General features: G+C 33.0%; 4 protein-coding genes across 6 annotated transcripts in view; 1 reads left to right on the forward strand and 3 right to left on the reverse strand.

Moving 5' to 3' along the window:
• The window catches only part of LOC111396583 (glyoxysomal fatty acid beta-oxidation multifunctional protein MFP-a-like), a 6,093-nt gene extending 2,206 nt beyond the window's left edge, over positions 1-3,887 (reverse strand). Inside the window, exons 1-11 of the mRNA XM_023022990.1 lie at positions 3,634-3,887; positions 2,777-2,848; positions 2,631-2,696; positions 2,484-2,540; positions 2,282-2,349; positions 2,120-2,201; positions 1,178-1,233; positions 774-1,076; positions 603-689; positions 245-419; positions 41-162 (exon numbers count right to left, since the gene is read on the reverse strand). Of these exons, the coding sequence (XP_022878758.1) occupies positions 41-162; positions 245-419; positions 603-689; positions 774-1,076; positions 1,178-1,233; positions 2,120-2,201; positions 2,282-2,349; positions 2,484-2,540; positions 2,631-2,696; positions 2,777-2,848; positions 3,634-3,733 (1,188 nt within the window). The 5' untranslated portion in view covers positions 3,734-3,887. The remainder of the gene's footprint in view (positions 1-40; positions 163-244; positions 420-602; positions 690-773; positions 1,077-1,177; positions 1,234-2,119; positions 2,202-2,281; positions 2,350-2,483; positions 2,541-2,630; positions 2,697-2,776; positions 2,849-3,633) is intronic.
• Positions 3,888-14,122: 10,235 nt separating this feature from the next.
• LOC111396585 (dynein light chain 2, cytoplasmic) lies at positions 14,123-18,079 on the forward strand. Its single transcript, XM_023022992.1, has 3 exons — positions 14,123-14,454; positions 14,624-14,729; positions 17,767-18,079. The coding sequence occupies exons 1-3, from the start codon at positions 14,272-14,274 to the stop codon at positions 17,847-17,849; spliced, it is 372 nt and encodes a 123-aa protein (XP_022878760.1). The 5' UTR covers positions 14,123-14,271; the 3' UTR covers positions 17,850-18,079.
• An 860-nt stretch (positions 18,080-18,939) lies between these two features.
• On the reverse strand, positions 18,940-19,741 carry LOC111397613. The gene is made up of 3 exons (XM_023024616.1): positions 19,512-19,741; positions 19,146-19,398; positions 18,940-19,026 (listed from the first exon to the last, which is right to left on the reverse strand). The coding sequence occupies exons 1-3, from the start codon at positions 19,739-19,741 to the stop codon at positions 18,940-18,942; spliced, it is 570 nt and encodes a 189-aa protein (XP_022880384.1).
• The window catches only part of LOC111396586 (dihydroorotate dehydrogenase (quinone), mitochondrial-like), a 6,156-nt gene continuing 4,560 nt past the window's right edge, over positions 18,950-20,545 (reverse strand). For 2 of the 3 annotated variants that reach the window (XM_023022993.1, XM_023022995.1), the window contains exons 11-12: positions 20,256-20,385; positions 18,950-19,398 (exon numbers count right to left, since the gene is read on the reverse strand). In XM_023022993.1, coding sequence (XP_022878761.1) covers positions 20,305-20,385 — 81 coding nt within the window. In that variant the 3' untranslated portion in view covers positions 18,950-19,398; positions 20,256-20,304. The remainder of the gene's footprint in view (positions 19,399-20,255; positions 20,386-20,545) is intronic. The other variant, XM_023022994.1, reaches the window with a different exon arrangement.

Consider the following 20,545-nt stretch of genomic DNA (forward strand, 5'->3'; position numbering starts at 1 on the left):
GGTTAATTGTACACTTATTAATAATATATGTAAAAGTTACCTCTATGACCATGTCCACATCTCTAAAGCTTTCATAATCAAGGGAACCCTTGAGTAAAGAAAGAGTTTTCTCATACTTCTCTTGACTCATGTTACCTTTCTTAACACGACTTTTCAAATTTGCTGAATGACATAAATAACAAACGGTTTTATTTTCTATAGAATGCAATCCTAGATGTCAAATCAAGCTTCCAGCCTTTCTCACCTTTTACTCTATCAATACCAGCTTGTAGAAACTTGTCATTGACTTCTTTCAGGATAACTGGGTAACCACTAAGAATCAAAGCTGTTGCTATTCCAGATCCCATAAGCCCTCCACCAAGTATTGCTACCTTGTTGATTCGCCTTGGCTTCAAGCCTAGATCGCTGACCCCTGGAACCTGTTTATAATCAGAGAGAAGACAGCCATTAAATTAAAATGTGCAGCTAGAGATATGACGAGAAATAAGAACCAGGGAGTTCTTGTGAATCGAGAAAAATATATCTTCTGAGCAATTAATTGCTAGTTACTGTCAGACCGCAAGGATGATGATATAAATATAGCATATTTAACTTCACTCAACCTTTGTGGTACCACGCTGGGCAAAGAAAATATGGACCAAACTCTTGCACGTGTCTGAATGCAGAAGCCTTTGGAATGCTTCAGCTTCCTGGCAATATAAGATATCCGATGATCTTAGGACATGTTAAAGTAACTCAAATAAATACAATTGAGCATTGAAATAGAAATGAACCTTCAAAAGCCCAGCACGAGGACCAGAAACTATACCCTCCTCAATAACATCGATGCAAACTAATGGATGCTTGAGGTTCGGAGCCCGTTTACGGGTCTGAGCTCGTGCAAACTTCAGTATTTCCCTTGCCTCGCCTAGAGATTCTAACTTGTTAGTCTTGTAGAAACTGTTTATCCAAGGTCTTTTTAACTCCAAAATATCAAGAGCCCAGCGACGAGCAGTATTCACTAATTCATTTGATGAAGCTATGGCATCCACAAGGCCTAAACTTAAAGCCTCCTGTCCTTTCACAGGCTTTGATGTCTACATGAGAGAGAGCAAGAGATACACATTACACAGTAAAAAAAGAAAAATTATCAAGCTACACAACCACTGAACTGATTTATAGGCAAGTTACAGCTTACCAACATCATTTCAAGAGCCTTCACTAGACCTACAAGGCGGGGCAGTGCCTGTGTTCCTGAGACATAGATGATTGAGAGATTGTAAGAAAGTGAAGGAACATGATATAACTACATCGTTGTCTTGAAAACATCCCACCGATGCGATTAACAAGCAATTGATGGGGAAAATCATTAAAATGGATACAGAATTCATTCAAAGATCTTTTGCCACTCATAACAAAGGGACTATAGAAGATTAAATAGTAATCAGCATGTGGCAGTAAAATGCGTCAGTTCAGGAACTCGCACAAGAGAGAACGATAACATGAAAAAGAAAAAGTAGGTGTCCATTACATAGTTGCTTAATCATGTTAAAACATCAACACTTCCATGACCTGTCTTAATCGTAAAATATAGAAACTACTACCCAACTTCTTTATCATCTTTTTCCTTGACAAGACCTATATCTATCCATCAACACATTTCTAAAAGTCTCCTGGAATTTTTGGCACCACAGGTTTACATTTTCTTTTAAGTGCCAGATGAAATTACCCCTTTGAGGTCATTCTGTTTTATCCATAACAATCAGCGAGTACAAGGACACGAACAAAAACAAATGGACAAGCGTGTCAACACAGGCCAATTTTTCAATTTATTCATTGATGAGTGAAAAGGTTACCCAAACAATAGATTTTTTTCCTCTTTTTCTGTTGTTTTTGGAAAAATTACTCATAATTAGCGAGTATGTCCATCAAAAAAGAATTGATTAGCTTTCCAGCCTGAATCAGTTTTGCAGTTTATTCATTGATGGGTAAAACCGGTTAAAAGGTTACCCAATCAGTAGATTTTAGTTTGTTTGTTTCTTTTTTCTTTTTTTTTTTTTTTTTTTTTTTTTTTTTTTTTTTTTGTAATAATTACGGAGAGTATTAATAGTACTATAACACTAATTAAAAATCTCCACACCTCCAAATCCAGGTATAATCCCAAGCTGCAGTTCTGGTAAACCTAGTTGTGCATTAGGAGTAGATATGCGAGCATGGCAACCCTGAAAGGGAGACAGCAAAAGTCATCAAACAAATTCAATAAGAAAAAGTATAAGGAACTGAAACAAACAGCAGAGCTCACCATAGCCACTTCTAATCCTCCACCCAATGCAAGACCATCAACAGCGGCTACTGAGGGTTTTCTTGCAGCTGGAAACAAAGACACCGATGAACATAAAAAAAAAATATATATATATATATAAACAAATAAAATAAGAGAGAGAAATCCTATGCTACAGCACAGGTTACCAAGGCCTGACTGATCATAAAACCCAACAATATACCTGCCACAGTATCACATAGAATCTCCATCGACACAAAACCAGGCTTCGGTGCAGCAACTGTGATCAATACAGGGTACCGTTAGCAAAGAATTGATGAGAAAATAACAAAACAAAAACTATACGTAAAAGCAAACATATAACATGTACCATTTCCTCCTTGGATTTTACCAAACGCATTGATATCAAATCCACCAGAAAACTTGCCTTGTGCACCTATTCAAAATGATAAATTACCTTCTATATTTTAGTCATCTCCAGTGCATAATATAACACAACAATCCATCATCATTTACCTGTGACAACAATTGCCTTCACGTCATCTCTTCTCAAAACTTGATCATAACTTTCTTTTAAGCTGTTTAATACTGGAAAAGGGAACAAAAAGGAAGTTAGGCAAATGTTTGGGTAAATGAGAGAAACTAATCACTAACCGCAATCCCAATCTACAGACTAATCGTCTCTCTACCCCCAGCCCCTCCTCTCTTTTGTGTGTAGATGCATGCTCGTGCACATTCTACTTTAGTCGTCGGGGGCAAGGGAAGTTCATCACAAATTGTGGCCCTATGATTTTCTTTGGGTTTCGAATAAGGTGATTGTGTTGTTGGTGGGGTGTGGGTGGGGGTGGGGGTGGAGGAAATTAACCATCTTCGTAGATAGCAATATGAGATCAAATCAACAGCTATCAATTGTTATTAGTGTTTTCAAAATGCAAACTTTGATCTGTAAAGCCTTTCTAACCAACAATCTTTATTAATATATATACGCCCTCAAATTATCATCAAATGTAAAAGCATTTATCAAGGCATCTGATTACCTCAATTAATTAATTTACTAGCCTTTTCACATAGCTAAACTTTTTGCAAGGGGGAAAAAAAAAAAAAAAACGTTATCAATTACCATGTAGAACCTTGTAACATTATTAGAAAGTTAAGAAACCATGATTAAAAATTAAAAATCAATTCGCAGATTTCTGTGAACACACTGTCACGTGAGTTGGACTGAACCAGCATAAACAATTTTAAGAAAATTAATCAACGAACTAAAATCTACCAACACATCGAACCCAAAATCAAAACGAATCCATAAAACGAAATTAATGAAAGCACAGGAATAAGATCCGAGGCTAAAGCAGCAAAATTGTAAATAGTACCGTCCAAGGATAGAGAGTTAACGGGAGGGTTGATGATGGTGATGATGGCCACCCCATCAGTCCCGACATCGATTGTTGTTCTTCCCTTTGTGCTGTTCATTTTTTCCTTCTTGATTCTTTCTCTCACCGCAGATGAATTTCTTTCTTCCAAAGAACGAAAATACGAAAATGGAATTGTTTGATAGATGGTTTATTTGAGTGTTCAACAATTTAAGGAGGTGTCGTGCCTGGGAATGTGAACAGTGACGTTGGAAGCTAGCTCAAGATATATACAACAATTATGTTATTTATCATTATCCATACATGAATTTTAAATCTGTTTGTTTCAATTAAAAGAAATTATTAAATGTATCGTAATTAAATTTAATTCTAAATTTTCAACCATACATCCCATTAACTTTTATCCAATTTTACTTAAATTTTGATTTTTATTTCCATTAAACATGAGTAATATTATTTTAATAATGAATATTTAGTATGACACTCAACCCCACAACTCATATAATTTGGTTAAAAAAAAAAAATCATGTCTTACAAACTGTGGGATTTAAGGTCCAATATCACAAAAAATATTATTAATTTCCCATCTAATTTGTACAAAAATTAAAATTTTAATAAAAAAAATTATAAAAATTTGTTTTCGAAAAATTGTGAATCTCATGGATATGTGCTTAAAAATATATTTGAGAAAAAATTAATTTTAAAAAAAGGGGGTCGAATAGGATCTCAATGGTATGTCCAATTTAAATTTACGAATATGAGTCTTATTTAGTTCCCGTTTGGATTTCATTTTATTTAAAATATATTTTTTATTTTTTTTAATCACATACTTTCTAATAAAATAATATTATACGTAAATCGAAAATAAAAATCTTCTTTAACCACAATCTTGAGAAAATCACTGTATATAAAATATATTTTGATTTTCTGTATATAAAATATATTTTCCAAAAATATGGTGGAGAACGTAGGAATTTTACAGTTTATGCAACATATTATGCCTAAGAACGGGGATTAGACAGTAGATGAGGGGCCCAATCCAGTATGGGAGGGCTGATGATATTCCCAATGTGCGCACATCACGATGCATCTAATCCTTCTTTTTTTTATTTTTTATTTTTTTGCATTATCTTTTGAAATTGCAATAAAGGTCTCTGGTTTCTGCATTTTATGCAGATGGATCCTCAACTTTTTATTTTTGAAAATCCATTCAAGAATTGAATTGACTACTTTTTAGGCCGACTTAAAAAAAAACCTGAATTGGGGCTTTGACTTTGCCCCTGCCATGGTATATTCAATGAAAGTTTTGCATATGGAGGCTGCGTAATACCTTCAAAACAAAGAGAATTCTCCGATTTTTAAAAAGTTAACAGAAGAATAAAGATTTTATTATTAGACATTAATTTAAACTTTTTGTTTGATAAAATTTATAAATTATCAAATTTTATTAGTAATCTTACATTTCAATAAGATCTATGAATATTATGCATCTAAACGGAGGTTTAATCCCATTATAGCCATCTTGATGAAGCCGTAGATCTCTCCTTGAGATATTGTGAAATGTGAAAGTATAATATCTGGAATTTGCCAATCAATATGATGCACTCATTACCTTCTCCCTAGATGTGTCTAAATTTTATATTCATCTTATTTTTTTCAATATTCTATATCCTCCATCTCGTACTAAACTGTCCATGGAGAAATTCTTAAAGGGTTTCTACAGCTACTTTTAACAATATCGATATTTTACAATGGAACTCCAAATTTCAATACAAATGAAGAAATTTTTTACACTGCTACTGTATTGAATAGGACCCTAGATATAAACGTTCCAAGCAAGTTCAAATGCCAAAGATCGTATTCATTGAAATAACTATAATCATCTTGATAAATATATCCTTCATTTCTTCAATACTAAGGGTGTGTTTGATTACATTTATTTTCCATAAAAAATATCAGTTTTCCACCCAAATTCTTACTTAAAGTGTTTGATTGCTATTTTTTTCCATAGAAAATATTTTCCAACTTTTGAAAATATGCCTAATTTTCCTTGTTTTTAAGGAAAACATTTTCCTTGGGTAGAGGTGGTTTTTATTTTCCACAAAAGATGGAAAATATTTTCTTTTCTAGGTGATATTTTCCATATCAGTCAAACACACTCTAAGTGTTGGTTTTATTTGTCTAATTAATCAAGCTCTCAAGTCGAGTGTCTAACCAACACCGAGTTCTTATATCTTAGTACAATCTTGATTGAATTTAAGAATGAGACAAAGACTTTAAAGATCTCCATGTTAACATTTCATTAAAGAGATTCATTTGAAACTTGATCTATAAGTAAATTTCGACCGTACTACTTTCGATGGAGAAAAATAATTTCTTGAAGTACCTTATTTCAAACACCCTATCTTCCTTATTCAACACTGCGACTAGCAATTAGCAAACCATGTCCATTGTGCCCACCGTAATTATCGTTCCTCTCCTCCTCCTTCACACCACTACCCTAGACACCCCCTCTCCTCACATTTCCCCCTTTTCTTCTTTCTCCCAAATCCCCACATCTATCATTCATCCTAAAAATAAACTTGAAACAAATATGAATAATTGGGTCAAGTATTTAATAATTGTTGGGGAATACAACGATTTAAATGTGCATATTATATTCACAAAACGTAACTTACATGTTCACGAAATTGAAACAAGATTTCGACTTACCGAAATGGAGTTGAAAAACTAACCAATGATTATCGAATCTGACCATTTCCATTCTTGAATTAAAACATGTGATTCTTCATATCAAATCTTGCATAAACCATATAAATAAAATTAATCATTTTTTAAAATCAAGTAGAAATGAAAATAAAAAAAAAAAAAATAGATGTAAGTGATGCGATTGGCCGAGACGAGTATAACTCTTTCCTTAAGATGAATTTGCCTCGCATCGGTGCTAACGATTTTTCGACAATCATCTCCCAAAATACAACAACCACGTCAAGCTATAGGAGCACTCCAAATGACTTTGACCAGCGAACTCGAACGGAATTCCCTCTCTACCAAGAAAATGCATGAAAATGTTATGGAATTTAGAAATGAGAGAATTGCAAGAGGAGAATGAATGTTCAATGCAATTGGTGTACCCAAAATCATGTCCATAGGGTTCTATTTATAGATGTAGAAATGGTCTAAATGAAGTAGTGTGGACCAAAACATGCATCATTTCAAAAAGTTGTAACACTTGACCAAAACCTGCATCATTTTGAAAAGTTACAACACTTCATTTCTTCCAACATTGGTCCGCAATTTCTCATTCATCTGGAATTGATTTCGAGATTTCAAATATACCACAACGATCTACTCGACGAGTAGAATAAGTTAGTCTATTTACTTTTATAATTTGACCATCGGATCAAGTTCGAATATTTGATCAAAATTGACACGTAGTCACACATTTTCATTTTTCACTTTTATACACATTTTCATTTTCCAATTTTTGGTTAATTATTTGAACCAATTCCAACAATCCCCCACATGAATGAAAATTGGGTACGCATACACAAATGCAATGATATGATGCAATGTAGAGAAGATGCGAAAAAACACTGCATCAGGGAATGTAGCTTCTGGTCTTGAACCTCCTTTAGTGAAATATCATCGAACTTACTCAGTTAATTGGTGAACGTGATGTCTTGAACCATTCAGCCTTTAGTGTAAGCCAAGACAATGATACTCACACAATGTTTTCCCTAAACCGTTCATGGTTCTCATGACTTGGTTTATTTTGGCCTTGAACCCTTCTTGGTCCTGCGAGTGTTTAGAGAATTTAAGCCTTGAATAATTTTCATTGAAGCGGCCACACTTCACACTCACATAGGTGACCTCCTATTAAGAGTATTATGTCCTACTCCACTTAACTTAATCAAGATATAGGAATCATTAAAAAATTATCTTAACCTCTTGGAACTCTGCAGAAAGCACTTTAATATCATAGGAATGAGTTAGAAAATTATTTTCCTAAGTGTTTCGTGGAATCCTCATAATTTAGTTGTCCCTTTGAACCAAGATCTTGGGATCTCCAGTCAACAAAATAGGGTTATCATTACAAGGACTCTAACGTAGTAGGCTTTACCTCATTCCCTTTGATATGCTGTATTCTTGATCTTTCTTATTAAATCTCTTTAAAGGTACCACGAGTTTACATTACTAAGATCAACTGTTTAATGGTATTATGTCTATGACTTATACGTCTAGACCTACCATTACATGTGACTTAGTATCTTATCAATTATTGCTAGCAAACGATCGATTTCATTTAATAGATACAAATTGTTACCACTAAGAAATCATTTCATGAAACTGCATGCCTCATTAGCTTTATCTAAAGCTTTATCAATTTCCAAAAACAGTTAGAGGATTTCTATCAAACATTACACTGGTCAATCACTTTTACTAGTGGATTTCAGAATTATGGGCATTCAATATTATCATTGAAACGTTACCATGCATTTGAACTATATGAATATTCTTCATATATTCCAATTGTTCTTGCATGTTTAAACAAACGACATAATCGACTTTACAACCCATTTCATTCACTTTAGACTTAATATATATCATCCTTATATTTAGTATAAAGGTTTTCTATCTTTCTACCTTCATAGATATCGTTTTGTGATTATAAGATAGAAGCAAACGTAACTGTTAAACTGAGTTACCCCTACAATTTCTCAATTAGAAATACATATACAATCTAGTAATGTTGCTTCCACAAGTTCTGAACTTTCAAGTTCACAAGCATTAAGTTTAACCCCCCACATTCTTAGATTATACTTGAACTTAGAGTTCATCAACTCTTTCATAGTTCAATTCGTATCGAGTATTTCGTGAAAGTTTCATAGTTCAATTCATTTATCTCTTAGATAATATCCGTATCGAGTATTTCGTGAAAGTTTAAGTACTTTCAAAATATTGGTCGTCGACTCACAATTTATTTCAATCCAATTATTTTAATTTGATTATCCAAATTAAATCAAGGTCATCATATGGACCAGCAATGCTTTCCAAGCATAAATCAATTTAATTGGTCTCATGATTGAAGTCAATTTCAACATTGAAGAGGGCTAAGCATCTTGATTCACAAGAATTGCAACTTCTCCAAATATATGTAACTTATCACATTTGTGACATTTCACGTGATAGTTTCATTTCATGTCAAATAATAATGTACATATTCACCTTATTTACCATATTCAAATTTGAACAAACGAATCAACCGTAGGTTGAAAAGTTGTGTTCTCAAAAGACACAATCCTATAAAAGGACATACCTCTTGGATTAATCTCTATGAAGAGACATATCCATTGAAAAATAAGTATATCAAAAGTCATGATTTCTCATATGAAAGGACGCACATTTTCATCTAAATTGATCCTAGAATATTTCAAATAATTAAGTGGCTTAATTCTCATAACTAAATAATTATATCCACTTAAAGCATCTCACTTAATTCCATAGGATTAAATGAGGCTATCAACATTAATCAAAATTAGTATAATTTCAACAAAATATAAAAATTTAACAAATTAAACCATTTAAACAAAAAGGTCTATCCAAAATCCAAATGCTTGTACGGATTCATCAAATGAATACACTAATCCGCTTCACATAATTATCATATAGATACCCAACAAAGTTGTCTACTTAAAATAAATGCATACTCATGCCATTACCATTATGATGATATTTATCAGTTAAAATATGTCTTCTCATGCAAGTAATATATTCAAACACATAATGATTTGCCATAGTGAGATAACAAAAGTTATTGGAATGACATACGTATAAACTAAAAGTAAGGAATTCTGCACAAACTATAAATTTCAGCATTACTAGATTTTGACAAAGCCAAAGCCAACATATTTTGAACAATTAAAATTATCCTAACATGCATCTTTCGCAGGTTTAGTAAATTTATTTCTTGATAACTTTGAATTGAGGCAGTTTAAACATGAAGGAACGCAATGGTAAGCATTTAAAATTCACAATGTCCATATGCAATTTGACTTTACAAATCAGTTTACATTTATATACTATCTAGACAAATATTTCATGCTACACAATTCAAACAGGTCACACCATTTCAGAAATTAAAAACTGTTTTTAATTTGGAAAGATACATTTTTCCATATAGCATGCATACTTTTTGTTTACAAACAGTTAACAAGATTTTACCAACCTTCCCGATCAAAATTTCTTAGGCAACTTCTGACACAAATTATCTTTTAATATAGATACACTTTGGATTAAAATAGTGCCAACAAATAAAACTCATAGATGAGACTACCAACAAATACAATACACAAACATGTATGCACCGGTTCATGAATATCATATGTATTATGAATTTCACAACTAATTATCATATAATCTGATGCAACAATTTAAGATTTTCCACTCTAATCTCTGAATATTAGAATTTCTTCTAATGGGTCAAAACCAGAATCTGCATTATATGGTGCAAGATTGAATAATTTCAGATTGTTTGTCCACAAATCAACTTGAAATATATTGTAATGAATTCAACATATAAATGAATGATTCCAAGTTATAGAATCACTATCAATTCTGTTATAATATACAGATTCATTACACATGAATTTTTCTAATTAAATGTTGTAATATAACACATTTACCAGAATCACGATACGTCAAAATTCCGTCTTATAATTTTATTCATGCAGTATCTTGATTTCGATTGCAAATAAAATATAATATGTATAAGAAAATTCACCTTAAGATTGTTGGGGAATACACCGATTCAAATGTGCATATTATATTCACAAAACGTAACTTACATGTTTATGAAATCGAAACAAGGTTTCGACTTACCGAAATGGAGTTTGAGAAACTAACCAATGATTATCGAATCTGACCATTTCCATTATTGAATTAAAACATGTGATTCTTCATATCAAACCTTGAATAAACCATATAAATAAAATTAATCATTTTCTAAAATCAAGTAGAAATGAAATTAAAAGAAAAAAGATTTAAGTAATGCAATTGGCCGAGTCGAGTATAACTCTTTCCTTAAGATGAATTTGCCCGCATCGGTGCTCACGATTTTCCGACAATCATCTCCCAAGATACAACGACCACGTCAAGGTATAGGAGCACTCCAAATGACTTTGACTAGCGAACTCGAACGGAATTCCCTCTCTACCAAGGAAATGCATGAAAATGCTATGAAATTTAGGAAGTAGAGAATTGCAAGAAGAGAATGAATGCTCAATGCAATTGGTGTATCCAAAATCATGTCCATATGGTTCTATTTATAAATGTAGAAAGGATGTAAATGAAGTAGTGTGGGCCAAAACATGCATTCTTTCAAAAAGTTGCAACACTTGGCCAAAACCTGCATTCTTTCGAAAAGTTGCAACACTTCATTTCTTCCAACTTTGGTCTGCAATTTCTCATTCATCCGGAATTGGTTTCAAGATTCCAAATATACCACGACGATCTACTCGAAGAGTAGAATAAGTTGGTCTATTTACTTTTGTAATTTGACCATCGAATCAAATCCGAATATTTGGTTGAAATTGACACGTAGTCACACCTTTTCATTTTTCACTTTTACACACATTTTTATTTTCCAATTTTATTTAATTTTTTGAACCAATTTCAACAATAATTGAGTTAGCTTCTACAAATAATGTAACTTTAGATCCACTAGGGAATAAAATGTTGATCGAAAAGTTTTTAAAATTAAATCTGCGAGTTTTAGCCAAGTCATCCTAATTATTTGGTGATGACACTTCATCATTTGTGTCATGGTTATTATCTTTTACAATTTCTTTCTTCTATTTTTTTTAAATCACCCACACAAATGACGACAAAAATTGTAGAATAGGTCTTTTTTTAGGAGGAAAATTAAATTAAAAAAAAAGTTAGATGTTAATTGTGTAATTCATGCGACAAGTGAATAAATTTTGTAGAATATGTCTTTTTTAATAGAATAATACTATTTGCAGTCACTCAATATCACAATCATTCTACGTGACATGCATGCGACGGTTAGTGATTTGAAATATGGACAAAAAAATATCACATTAATAAATCACATCGCAAATCATTATGTATGATGTAACTATAATAATTACGCAGTGAGCGATTATGAATAACATTACTATTTTTAATATGCTAAAAATTAATTAGAGTGTATTTGATTGCATTTATTTTCCATAAAAAATATCAGTTTTTCACATAAATTCCTACTTTGGAGTGTTTGGTTGCTATATTTTTGTTGAAAATATTTTTCAACCTTTGAAAATATGACCATTTTTCCTTGTTTTAAAAAAAATATTTTCTTGGGGAGAATAGGTTTTTGTTTTTCTCAAAACAAGGAAAATATTTTCCTTTCTAGATAATATTTTGCATGCCAATCAAGCATACCTTAGGGTACGTTTGATTGTCAATATTTTATATGGAAAATGTATTATGTATACAAATTTTTATTAATTTGCTATTTGATTGACATTTTTTCATAGAAACAAATTTTTACTTTTCGTCACATGATCGTATTTTTCTCAAAATTAAGGAAAATATTTTTTTAGAGGGAGTAAAATTTTATTTTCCAGGAAATCCATTCTCTTTTTCTCTCTTTATTTATTCCTTCTCCCTCATATACCCACCAATAAAAAATGGACAAGTATAATATTTTTTAAATTGAAAATTAAATCAATCAAACACATTAAGTTAATAATTTCCCCTATCACTGTAGTTTTTCTCGATTTGATAACATTTAGAATGGTATATACAAATATTCAATTTATAATGCGATGAAAATGAATAATGAATTAAGTGGGTACCATTGAAACGTTGAATTAAATTAATCCATGTACAATTTACGTATAATATTATTTTATTAAAAAATATATGATTAAAATAAGGGTAATTAGCACAAAACATCCCTACCTTTCGATGTTTTTGTGGAAAACGTCCCTACCTTTCATTTTTTGGTGGATTACACCCTTACCTTTACATTTTTTTGCGCAAAACGTCATTCTGTCAACTCTCCGTTAAAATGCTCCGTTAAATCAAAAAGGTAATTAGCACAAAAGGTCCCTACCTTTCAAAGTTATTGTGCAAAACGTCCCTACCTTTTATTTTTTTAGCATAATTAGCAGAAAAGGTCCCTACCTTTCAATATTATTGTGCAAAACGTCCCTACCTTTCATTTTTAGCATTTTCACCCCTACCTTTCACCTTTCATTGCAAAAAAGGTGGGTAATTAGCACAAAACATCCCTACCTTTCGATGTTTTTGTGGAAAACGTCCCTACCTTTCATTTTTTGGTGGATTACACCCTTACCTTTACATTTTTTTGCGCAAAACGTCATTCTGTCAACTCTCCGTTAAAATGCTCCGTTAAATCAAAAAGGTAATTAGCACAAAAGGTCCCTACCTTTCAAAGTTATTGTGCAAAACGTCCCTACCTTTTATTTTTTAGCATAATTAGCAGAAAAGGTCCCTACCTTTCAATATTATTGTGCAAAACGTCCCTACCTTTCATTTTTAGCATTTTCACCCCTACCTTTCACCTTTCATTGCAAAAAAGGTCATTCTCATACATTTTTTCAATAAAATGACGATTTTACCCTCCTATTCAAATAAAACAAAAAGAAAAGATGAATTACCAGCTGCAACCATAATCCTTAAATTTTTAAAAAATTACAAAAAATCATAAATTCTGTCCGAAACAACCACATTTACGATGGTGGAGTCCGGTGGGCATGGTGGCCGAAAGGTGGTATTATGTGGATTTATAGTTGGCAGCTTGATAGGTTGTGAAAATGGTGGTGATTGAGAATTTATGATTTTTTGTAATTTTTTAAAAATTTAAGGATTATGGTTGCAGCTGGTAATTCATCTTTTCTTTTTGTTTTATTTGAATAGGAGAGTAAAATCGTCATTTTATTGAAAAAATAGATGAGAATGACCTTTTTTGCAATGAAAGGTGAAAGGTAGGGGTGAAAATGCTAAAAATGAAAGGTAGGGACGTTTTGCACAATAATATTGAAAGGTAGGAACCTTTTCTGCTAATTATGCTAAAAAATAAAAGGTAGGGACGTTTTGCACAATAACTTTGAAAGGTAGGGACCTTTTGTGCTAATTACCTTTTTGATTTAACGGAGCATTTTAACGGAGAGTTGACAGAAGGACGTTTTGCGCAAAAAAATGTAAAGGTAAGGGTGTAATCCACCAAAAAATGAAAGGTAGGGACGTTTTCCACAAAAATATCGAAAGGTATGGATGTTTTGTGCTAATTACTCTTAAAATAATATTTAAAAATTATTTAAAAATATATTTTTTAAAAAGAATGAGGGTGACAGGAGCTAATTTATGATCTACTTATATAAAAGTAAATCCTTGAGTTTTGAAATTTTCTCTGGTACCCCTCTTCTGTTTGACCAGTCTGACTACGACATTATCCGCATAGGTAAGAAACGAGAGACTCACGTCAAGAAAATTCACTCGGATACAAATCAGAATCGCCCTACACAAACTCCTCTCTCTCTCTCTCTCTCTACCATAAACAAACATAGGGTATCAATTATCAATTTCTATTTCAAAATAGGAAAAATAATGAGTGATGAGACAGGGAGGAACAGGGTTGGATCGCTGGAGGTGCCGTCGTCGGAGTCCGCCGTTCACAGTAAATACTCGTCCGGCTCCACTAACGGCCCCGTTGCCGGAAAGAAAGTAGTCATCAAAAGCGCCGACATGAAGGAGGATTTGCAGAAAGAAGCAGTAGACATTGCAATCGCAGTAAAATTTTCGTTCTTTTTTTCCCCAAATTAAAGGGAAAAGAAAAAGAAAATACAGACCCAATTACTTTATTTCTGTTGTTTATTTTTCAGATGGGCGTTTCTCGAAGATCCTAATTTGTTGTATTTTATGAAATTATGAACTAATATGCTGGTTTGTGTGTGTAAAGGCATTTGAGAAGTATAGCGTGGAAAAGGAGGTTGCAGAGCACATAAAGAAGATGTTTGACAAGAAGCACGGACCCACTTGGCATTGTATTGTTGGCAAGAATTTTGGTAATTTTTCTTAATCTTGATTCTCGAAGAGTTTTGGTTGTCAATTGTGTAGGTGGCTATTGTTCTGGAAACTTGCACTATATTTGATGTCATTTTTAAGTGTGATCTGTTGGCTGATTTACATTCTTTGTTTAGTTACGCAGTGGATCTAGGCTTACATTCGAATTACACTTGAGCATTTCAAGTTCATTAGTTGATATATAGTTACTTTCAATTTTTTGGTTACAGTAGGAAACTATCACAGTAACACCTCTATTTTCACAAGTATTTCTGTTTTCTGAAAACTGCATATGCTCCGTTGATGTTTTGAGTGTTCTCTAAACTTGGTAGCTACTAGATTACTTGATCTGGATTCTCAACTTACTTAAAAAGAAGCATGGATTAGACATGATGATCTTGTTAGATCGGTATTTATGTACTGGTAAAGCTTCTCAATTTGGAGTTAATGTTAAAGGAAATGTGCTCTTTATGTGGGCTATACCTATTTATTTAGCTAGCCAACACATGGCCCGTAACTTGTTTCTTAGACTAGGACACTAGCTCTCGTGCCTCACATTCTCTTCTTTGGACTTAAATATGTTTTTTAGGACTCCCTAGATCTCTGCTTTTGATATCTCGTTGAGAATACGTGCATCCCATGTCTTTAATCTCCTTATACCTGTATTCCTTTAAGGTTAACAATTTCGACATTAGTAAGTGGCAATAATATGGACAAACGAATCAAGTTATTTGATTATGGGTTTTAACAACTTTCAGACGTGGCTATTATTTTGGCAGACATATGACTCTGGAACAAAGGGGATATTCAATTAATTAGATTAGTAACTTTTTTATTTGATTGGCATTAGCACGGATGGCTAATTCATAATATTGGGGTTAACGTGGAAGGTAAGAATTTCATTATCTGGGTGCATTCCACACATTTAGTTTGCCAACACTTGTGCCTCCACAATTTGCACTTAAGAGTTCCATAAAATTTTTCTAAAAGGTTGTTAAGGTTCATTTTCTGACAATGATATGGTTATTCTCAGCATATGTAGCTACCCACTAGTTTTTTGTCTGATTGCCAATAAAAACAATTACTGTTCTCTATTGTCTGTGATTTGTGCTCATCGGTAGCCTTATTCTAGTGTTCTAAACATATATCCTTTTACCTGCCTCATCTTAAGCCAATACTCCTTGAGCTCTCATGTCTACAAAGTTTGTGCATGCTGTATGTAGTTGATTGCATAACTATAGTTGTAAAGAGAGTGTTGTGAACCAAAAGGTGATATTGTTTTTCTTTCCAATCAATAATTACACAATGGTCAGAGTTGATGAAAGTTGTTGTAATCTGCTATTTGCTGACAACATTTTGACAGAAGGAACGAAAGTCGCCAAATTAGAGACTATTGGCTACTATCCTGTGTTATCAGCTTTCCTTATAATGTGTTCCTAAACAGAATTTTTTTAAATTTTCTTAGTTTCCTATAGATAAATTGTTGACACATGCTTTCACATTCTATTTTATATTGAATTATGGTCACTTGTGATGTATAATTTTCATTTGTACTTATTCCCTTGTGAAGGAGAGTGAGGATTATATACAAAAGGTGATATGGATAAAAGAGAAGATACAAAATTTAGGAATACAAGCTATACACTTTGATACTCAGGTAGAGAAGATAGGGATCATCATTGACGTCAGTGTATGACTGGATAGATGCTAGAAGGTTCAAGATACAACTATATTAATTAGACCATGTTAGGATAGGAGAATTAACACGTTCTATAAATAAGATTAGATAGGGCAAAAGGAACAGTTAAATGGTCACTTGGAAAAGGCAACTCATGACATGAAAAGGCACGTGAAATTTTGCCTTTGTGAGGCTTTGTGATGATTGATGATCTGGTTAAAAAAAGTACATATTTCGAAAGAAATATTATTGCTTGTTAACTTTTCAAAAGTTCTTAGAAGCTTAGTCAAATTGATTTCTGCTTGCTAGGAAGGAGAACAGGTGTTGTACAAAGAAAGGTTAGTCGTGTTGATGTAGAATTAGATAAAACTGTAGTTGCTTTTTATTGATGAAATTGCAATAGAAGTTCTTGAAGTCTAGAAAAGTTTATAATGAATGGATGAAAAGTGTATACATGTCTACAAAAACTTAGGATATGTTCCAAATAGTACTGCGGTATAGGTGTTAAGCTAATCTCACCAGAGAACCAGAGATTGATTCATTTATCATTGTACGGATCTGATGGACCATCTAATCTTATGCATGGTATCCCCTTTAACTCTTTACTTATGGATAGTCGAATGAGAATTAACTTAAAATCCTTCATTTTCGAAGTAATCATCCAAGCAGAAGGCTTTCTATAATGGAACATTTCCTGCTTCCAATTCCACTAAATCTCACAACTGCCCCCATTGCCACCCCCCCCCCCCGCCCAAAAAAATAAATAATAATAATAAAATAAAAGGCGTACACAATTCTTGTTTCTTTTACCCGTTTCATCAAATAGATCTGGTTCACAAATATCTATGAATTAATCTCAATCTATGCTCATTTGATTATTGAAGGATGAATTATCCATCATATGAGTGAAGCAACTCTTAAGGATATTAAGATAAATCTATAACCACAAGAAATTAATTCACTAACAATAGACTATACGTCAAAAAGTAGAAGTCTCGAATGATATGAATAAACGGAACGATGACTTAAATGGAAAATAAAAAAAATGCAATTGCATTAACACAAGTTAGAAGGAGACAAAATAAAATTAACAAGGTCTAAGTGGTTGCAAAAGATTTAGTTTTACTGAACCTTTCAAAGTGGCTCTAGGTGAAACAAAATGATATAAAAAGGAATTTGTGTAGCCAATCCCAAATTAATTTGAAATGAGACGGAATTTCTTTTTGTATTTGCTCACTTGTAATGAATGATAGGAATGTTTTCCTCTATTTACAAGAAAGGGAAAGTATTTTCTGCTTTGATAATCCATTGGAAATGTATGGGCCTCAACTAACTTCATTACTTCTTACTCTTTCATGTAGGTTCTTATGTAACTCACGAGACAAACCACTTTGTCTACTTCTACTTGGATTCTAAAGCAGTTCTTCTGTTCAAATCTGGTTGATGTATAGAGTCCCTGGAGTAGCTAAGACAAAAGTTGACGATGGTATTTATAGCAGGAGTTGTACTATTTGAAAATTGCTACTGGTGCAAGATTCTTGTATAAGTTCTATCCTGACTTGCTGTTCCACTTTTACCGAGTGTAATTCCACTGATCCATGATTGTTATGTATGCTTGTTAGAGGATTTGAGTTGAGTGAATTAAAAAATAAAAAAAATGAAGTATGGATCCAATTCCTGGAAAAGGGTCAAGATTGTATGGGTTCAGACTCTAAATAGCGTATTCAAGTCTTCTACAACCGTGAATGCTTATTTTGTGGGGGGAATTATGAAATTCATTCTTCTACTAAAGGGGCCCCCTTAATCTTAATTTTCAATACAAAATGTACGTTAAATTGATAAATAAGACTATCGAGAGCCAATCAAGATGGCCTGTCCTAGGTTTAGGACTCCCAGCGCACTTCCCATAAGCAAATATTAATAATAATAATGGTGATGACGATGACGACTTGTATTCCTTGAATGAAGAGTTTGTCCTTCATGTCATCTTTATGGTGTTTAGAGTTCATATCCCTACGAAGTTCATGCCCCTGAATTAGTATTCTTAGTGTGACACGAACATCAGCCCAAAATAAAACATTGGAATTGTACAATTGTCCTTTCTTTCTCAAAACTGTTTGGATGTCTTTCTTAGCAATGGGCAAAGGAAGAGCCAAATGTCATTTTCCAAGATAAGAATCTAACATGGTACAGGCTCTCTCTTTTCACCATTTACTGTGTCTTATAGTCCGTACGTGTTATTCTTTATCTAGTTTCGATTATCACAACGAAAGAAATAAAAAACTATTAAAGGAACTACACTTAAATTTGAGCATGCTGTCATATATATATATATATATATATATATATATATATATATATTATTATTATTTTTTTTAATCGACCCTTTTCAAATGTAAGCAGTTCTTACATTTTGATCTAAGTCCGTCCATGAAAGTGCTCACTGAATTTGAGCAAAAGCCATGCCTCTCTCTAGATAGGTTGGTCCGACTGGTACCTCTAGTCTAGCCTCTTCTATATACTCTAGTTAATAGCTAAATTAAGTAATCTTTAGAACATCCATATATATTAATCCCGAAACTTTCAACATTTGGAACTCGATTAAGAGTAATTAAAACCAACTAATCATAACCAAGAAACATAACCAAACTACCAAAAACACCTTTCAATTGACAAAACAAACTCAAGATTTCTTGGTTACATTCGAAGAAAAAGGAGGACTTCATTGTCATGTAAATACCGTGGCATGGGCAAAAGTGGAAGATAAATCTCTTAACAGAAGCATTCGGTACACAAAAGTATTTGCCATGTTTCTGCTTCCTTTTCCACTAGAAGAATAAGATGATGATGGAGATGGAGGCATTTGTTGGGGTTTCATGGCGAATAATGAACAGTACTTGTACTCACTTGTACAACCACTTCTTGCAGATTCCTCTTCATCCATAGATATCTGCCTGCACCTGCACTCCACGCTACAAAAACCCATGTCCCCTCTGCATCAAACAGTTGAAGAATGAAGATCATACAATCGAACCAAGTCTCCAAAATAACAAAGTTAATTATTGATGATCTTATTCTTGTTTTTATTCAAATTTTGCAAGCTTACTTGTACATGTAGATGTCTTTCCCAGGCAACAGTTTCTTCTTGCAGAGCAAACACTCATCAAGATTTATCGGAATATTCCTCCTCGAAAAAGGACAAGGAGAAGAAGGAATTGGAGGATGAGGAGTCGAGGGGGATTTGATTTTCATACAGAAACTCCATTTGCTTATAACTTGTGAAATTCTCTTGTTAATATCCTTGTGCTCTTCCAATATTACACTAAGTCCCACCATTTCTTATGCCACTCCTTTTCTGTTTAAGAAGAGTTTTTCACGTCTTTGAGGTGTTGGTATAAGGCGACGGAGGGTGGAGGAGGGCGGTGGTGAGAGAGGAGGACCAGGTGAATGGTGGGGCAGAGAGAATAAGTGTGAGAAACAGAAAGTAATAAGGACGAGATGAGTAGTGCTTGATAACTGCCACGTACCATTAATACCTATCACTTTCAGTTTTATTTTCCATACATTTTCTTTTATTTGATTTCTTTTTTTTTTTTTTTTTTTTTTTTTTGAATTTTAGCTATCCCTGCAGTAGTTTTTTTTAAAATGCGAGGAAATTCAACATAGCAGAAGGTAAAATCCAAGATATGCAAGAAACATTTTACTCCCTACTTTGACATACAAAATATGACATTCAAAAATTTCACTCTAGACTATCAAAATGAATAAAACATATGGGAAGTACAATTTTTCGAGTAGGAAATTCATTCAACAGAACTGGGTGGGGGTGAAAAGTGTTGCGTAAACTAGCCTGTACATGCATATTGAACCTGTGAAGCTCTGAAAATTGTATGAATTCATTACGGTTGTCTGCAATCAGCTCCGACTGCCTGGTAGATGGACTTGTAGCCATCCCTCTCTAAGCACTGAGCGAGTTCAGCCTAAAAGAAAAAGAGAAAAAACGGGTAAACTATGTGAAGATAGATAAAACAATAGTGCAATTCAAGACAAATGCTCGACTATTATGAATATCAACTTCATCATCACAAGTAACCAATTCGACTTGTCCGTTCCTCGAAATTATATTTTACTTATTTCCTC

The sequence above is a fragment of the Olea europaea genome, chromosome 7 (genome assembly GCF_002742605.1).
Source record: "Olea europaea var. sylvestris chromosome 7, O_europaea_v1, whole genome shotgun sequence".
Taxonomy (NCBI): Eukaryota; Viridiplantae; Streptophyta; class Magnoliopsida; order Lamiales; family Oleaceae; genus Olea; species Olea europaea.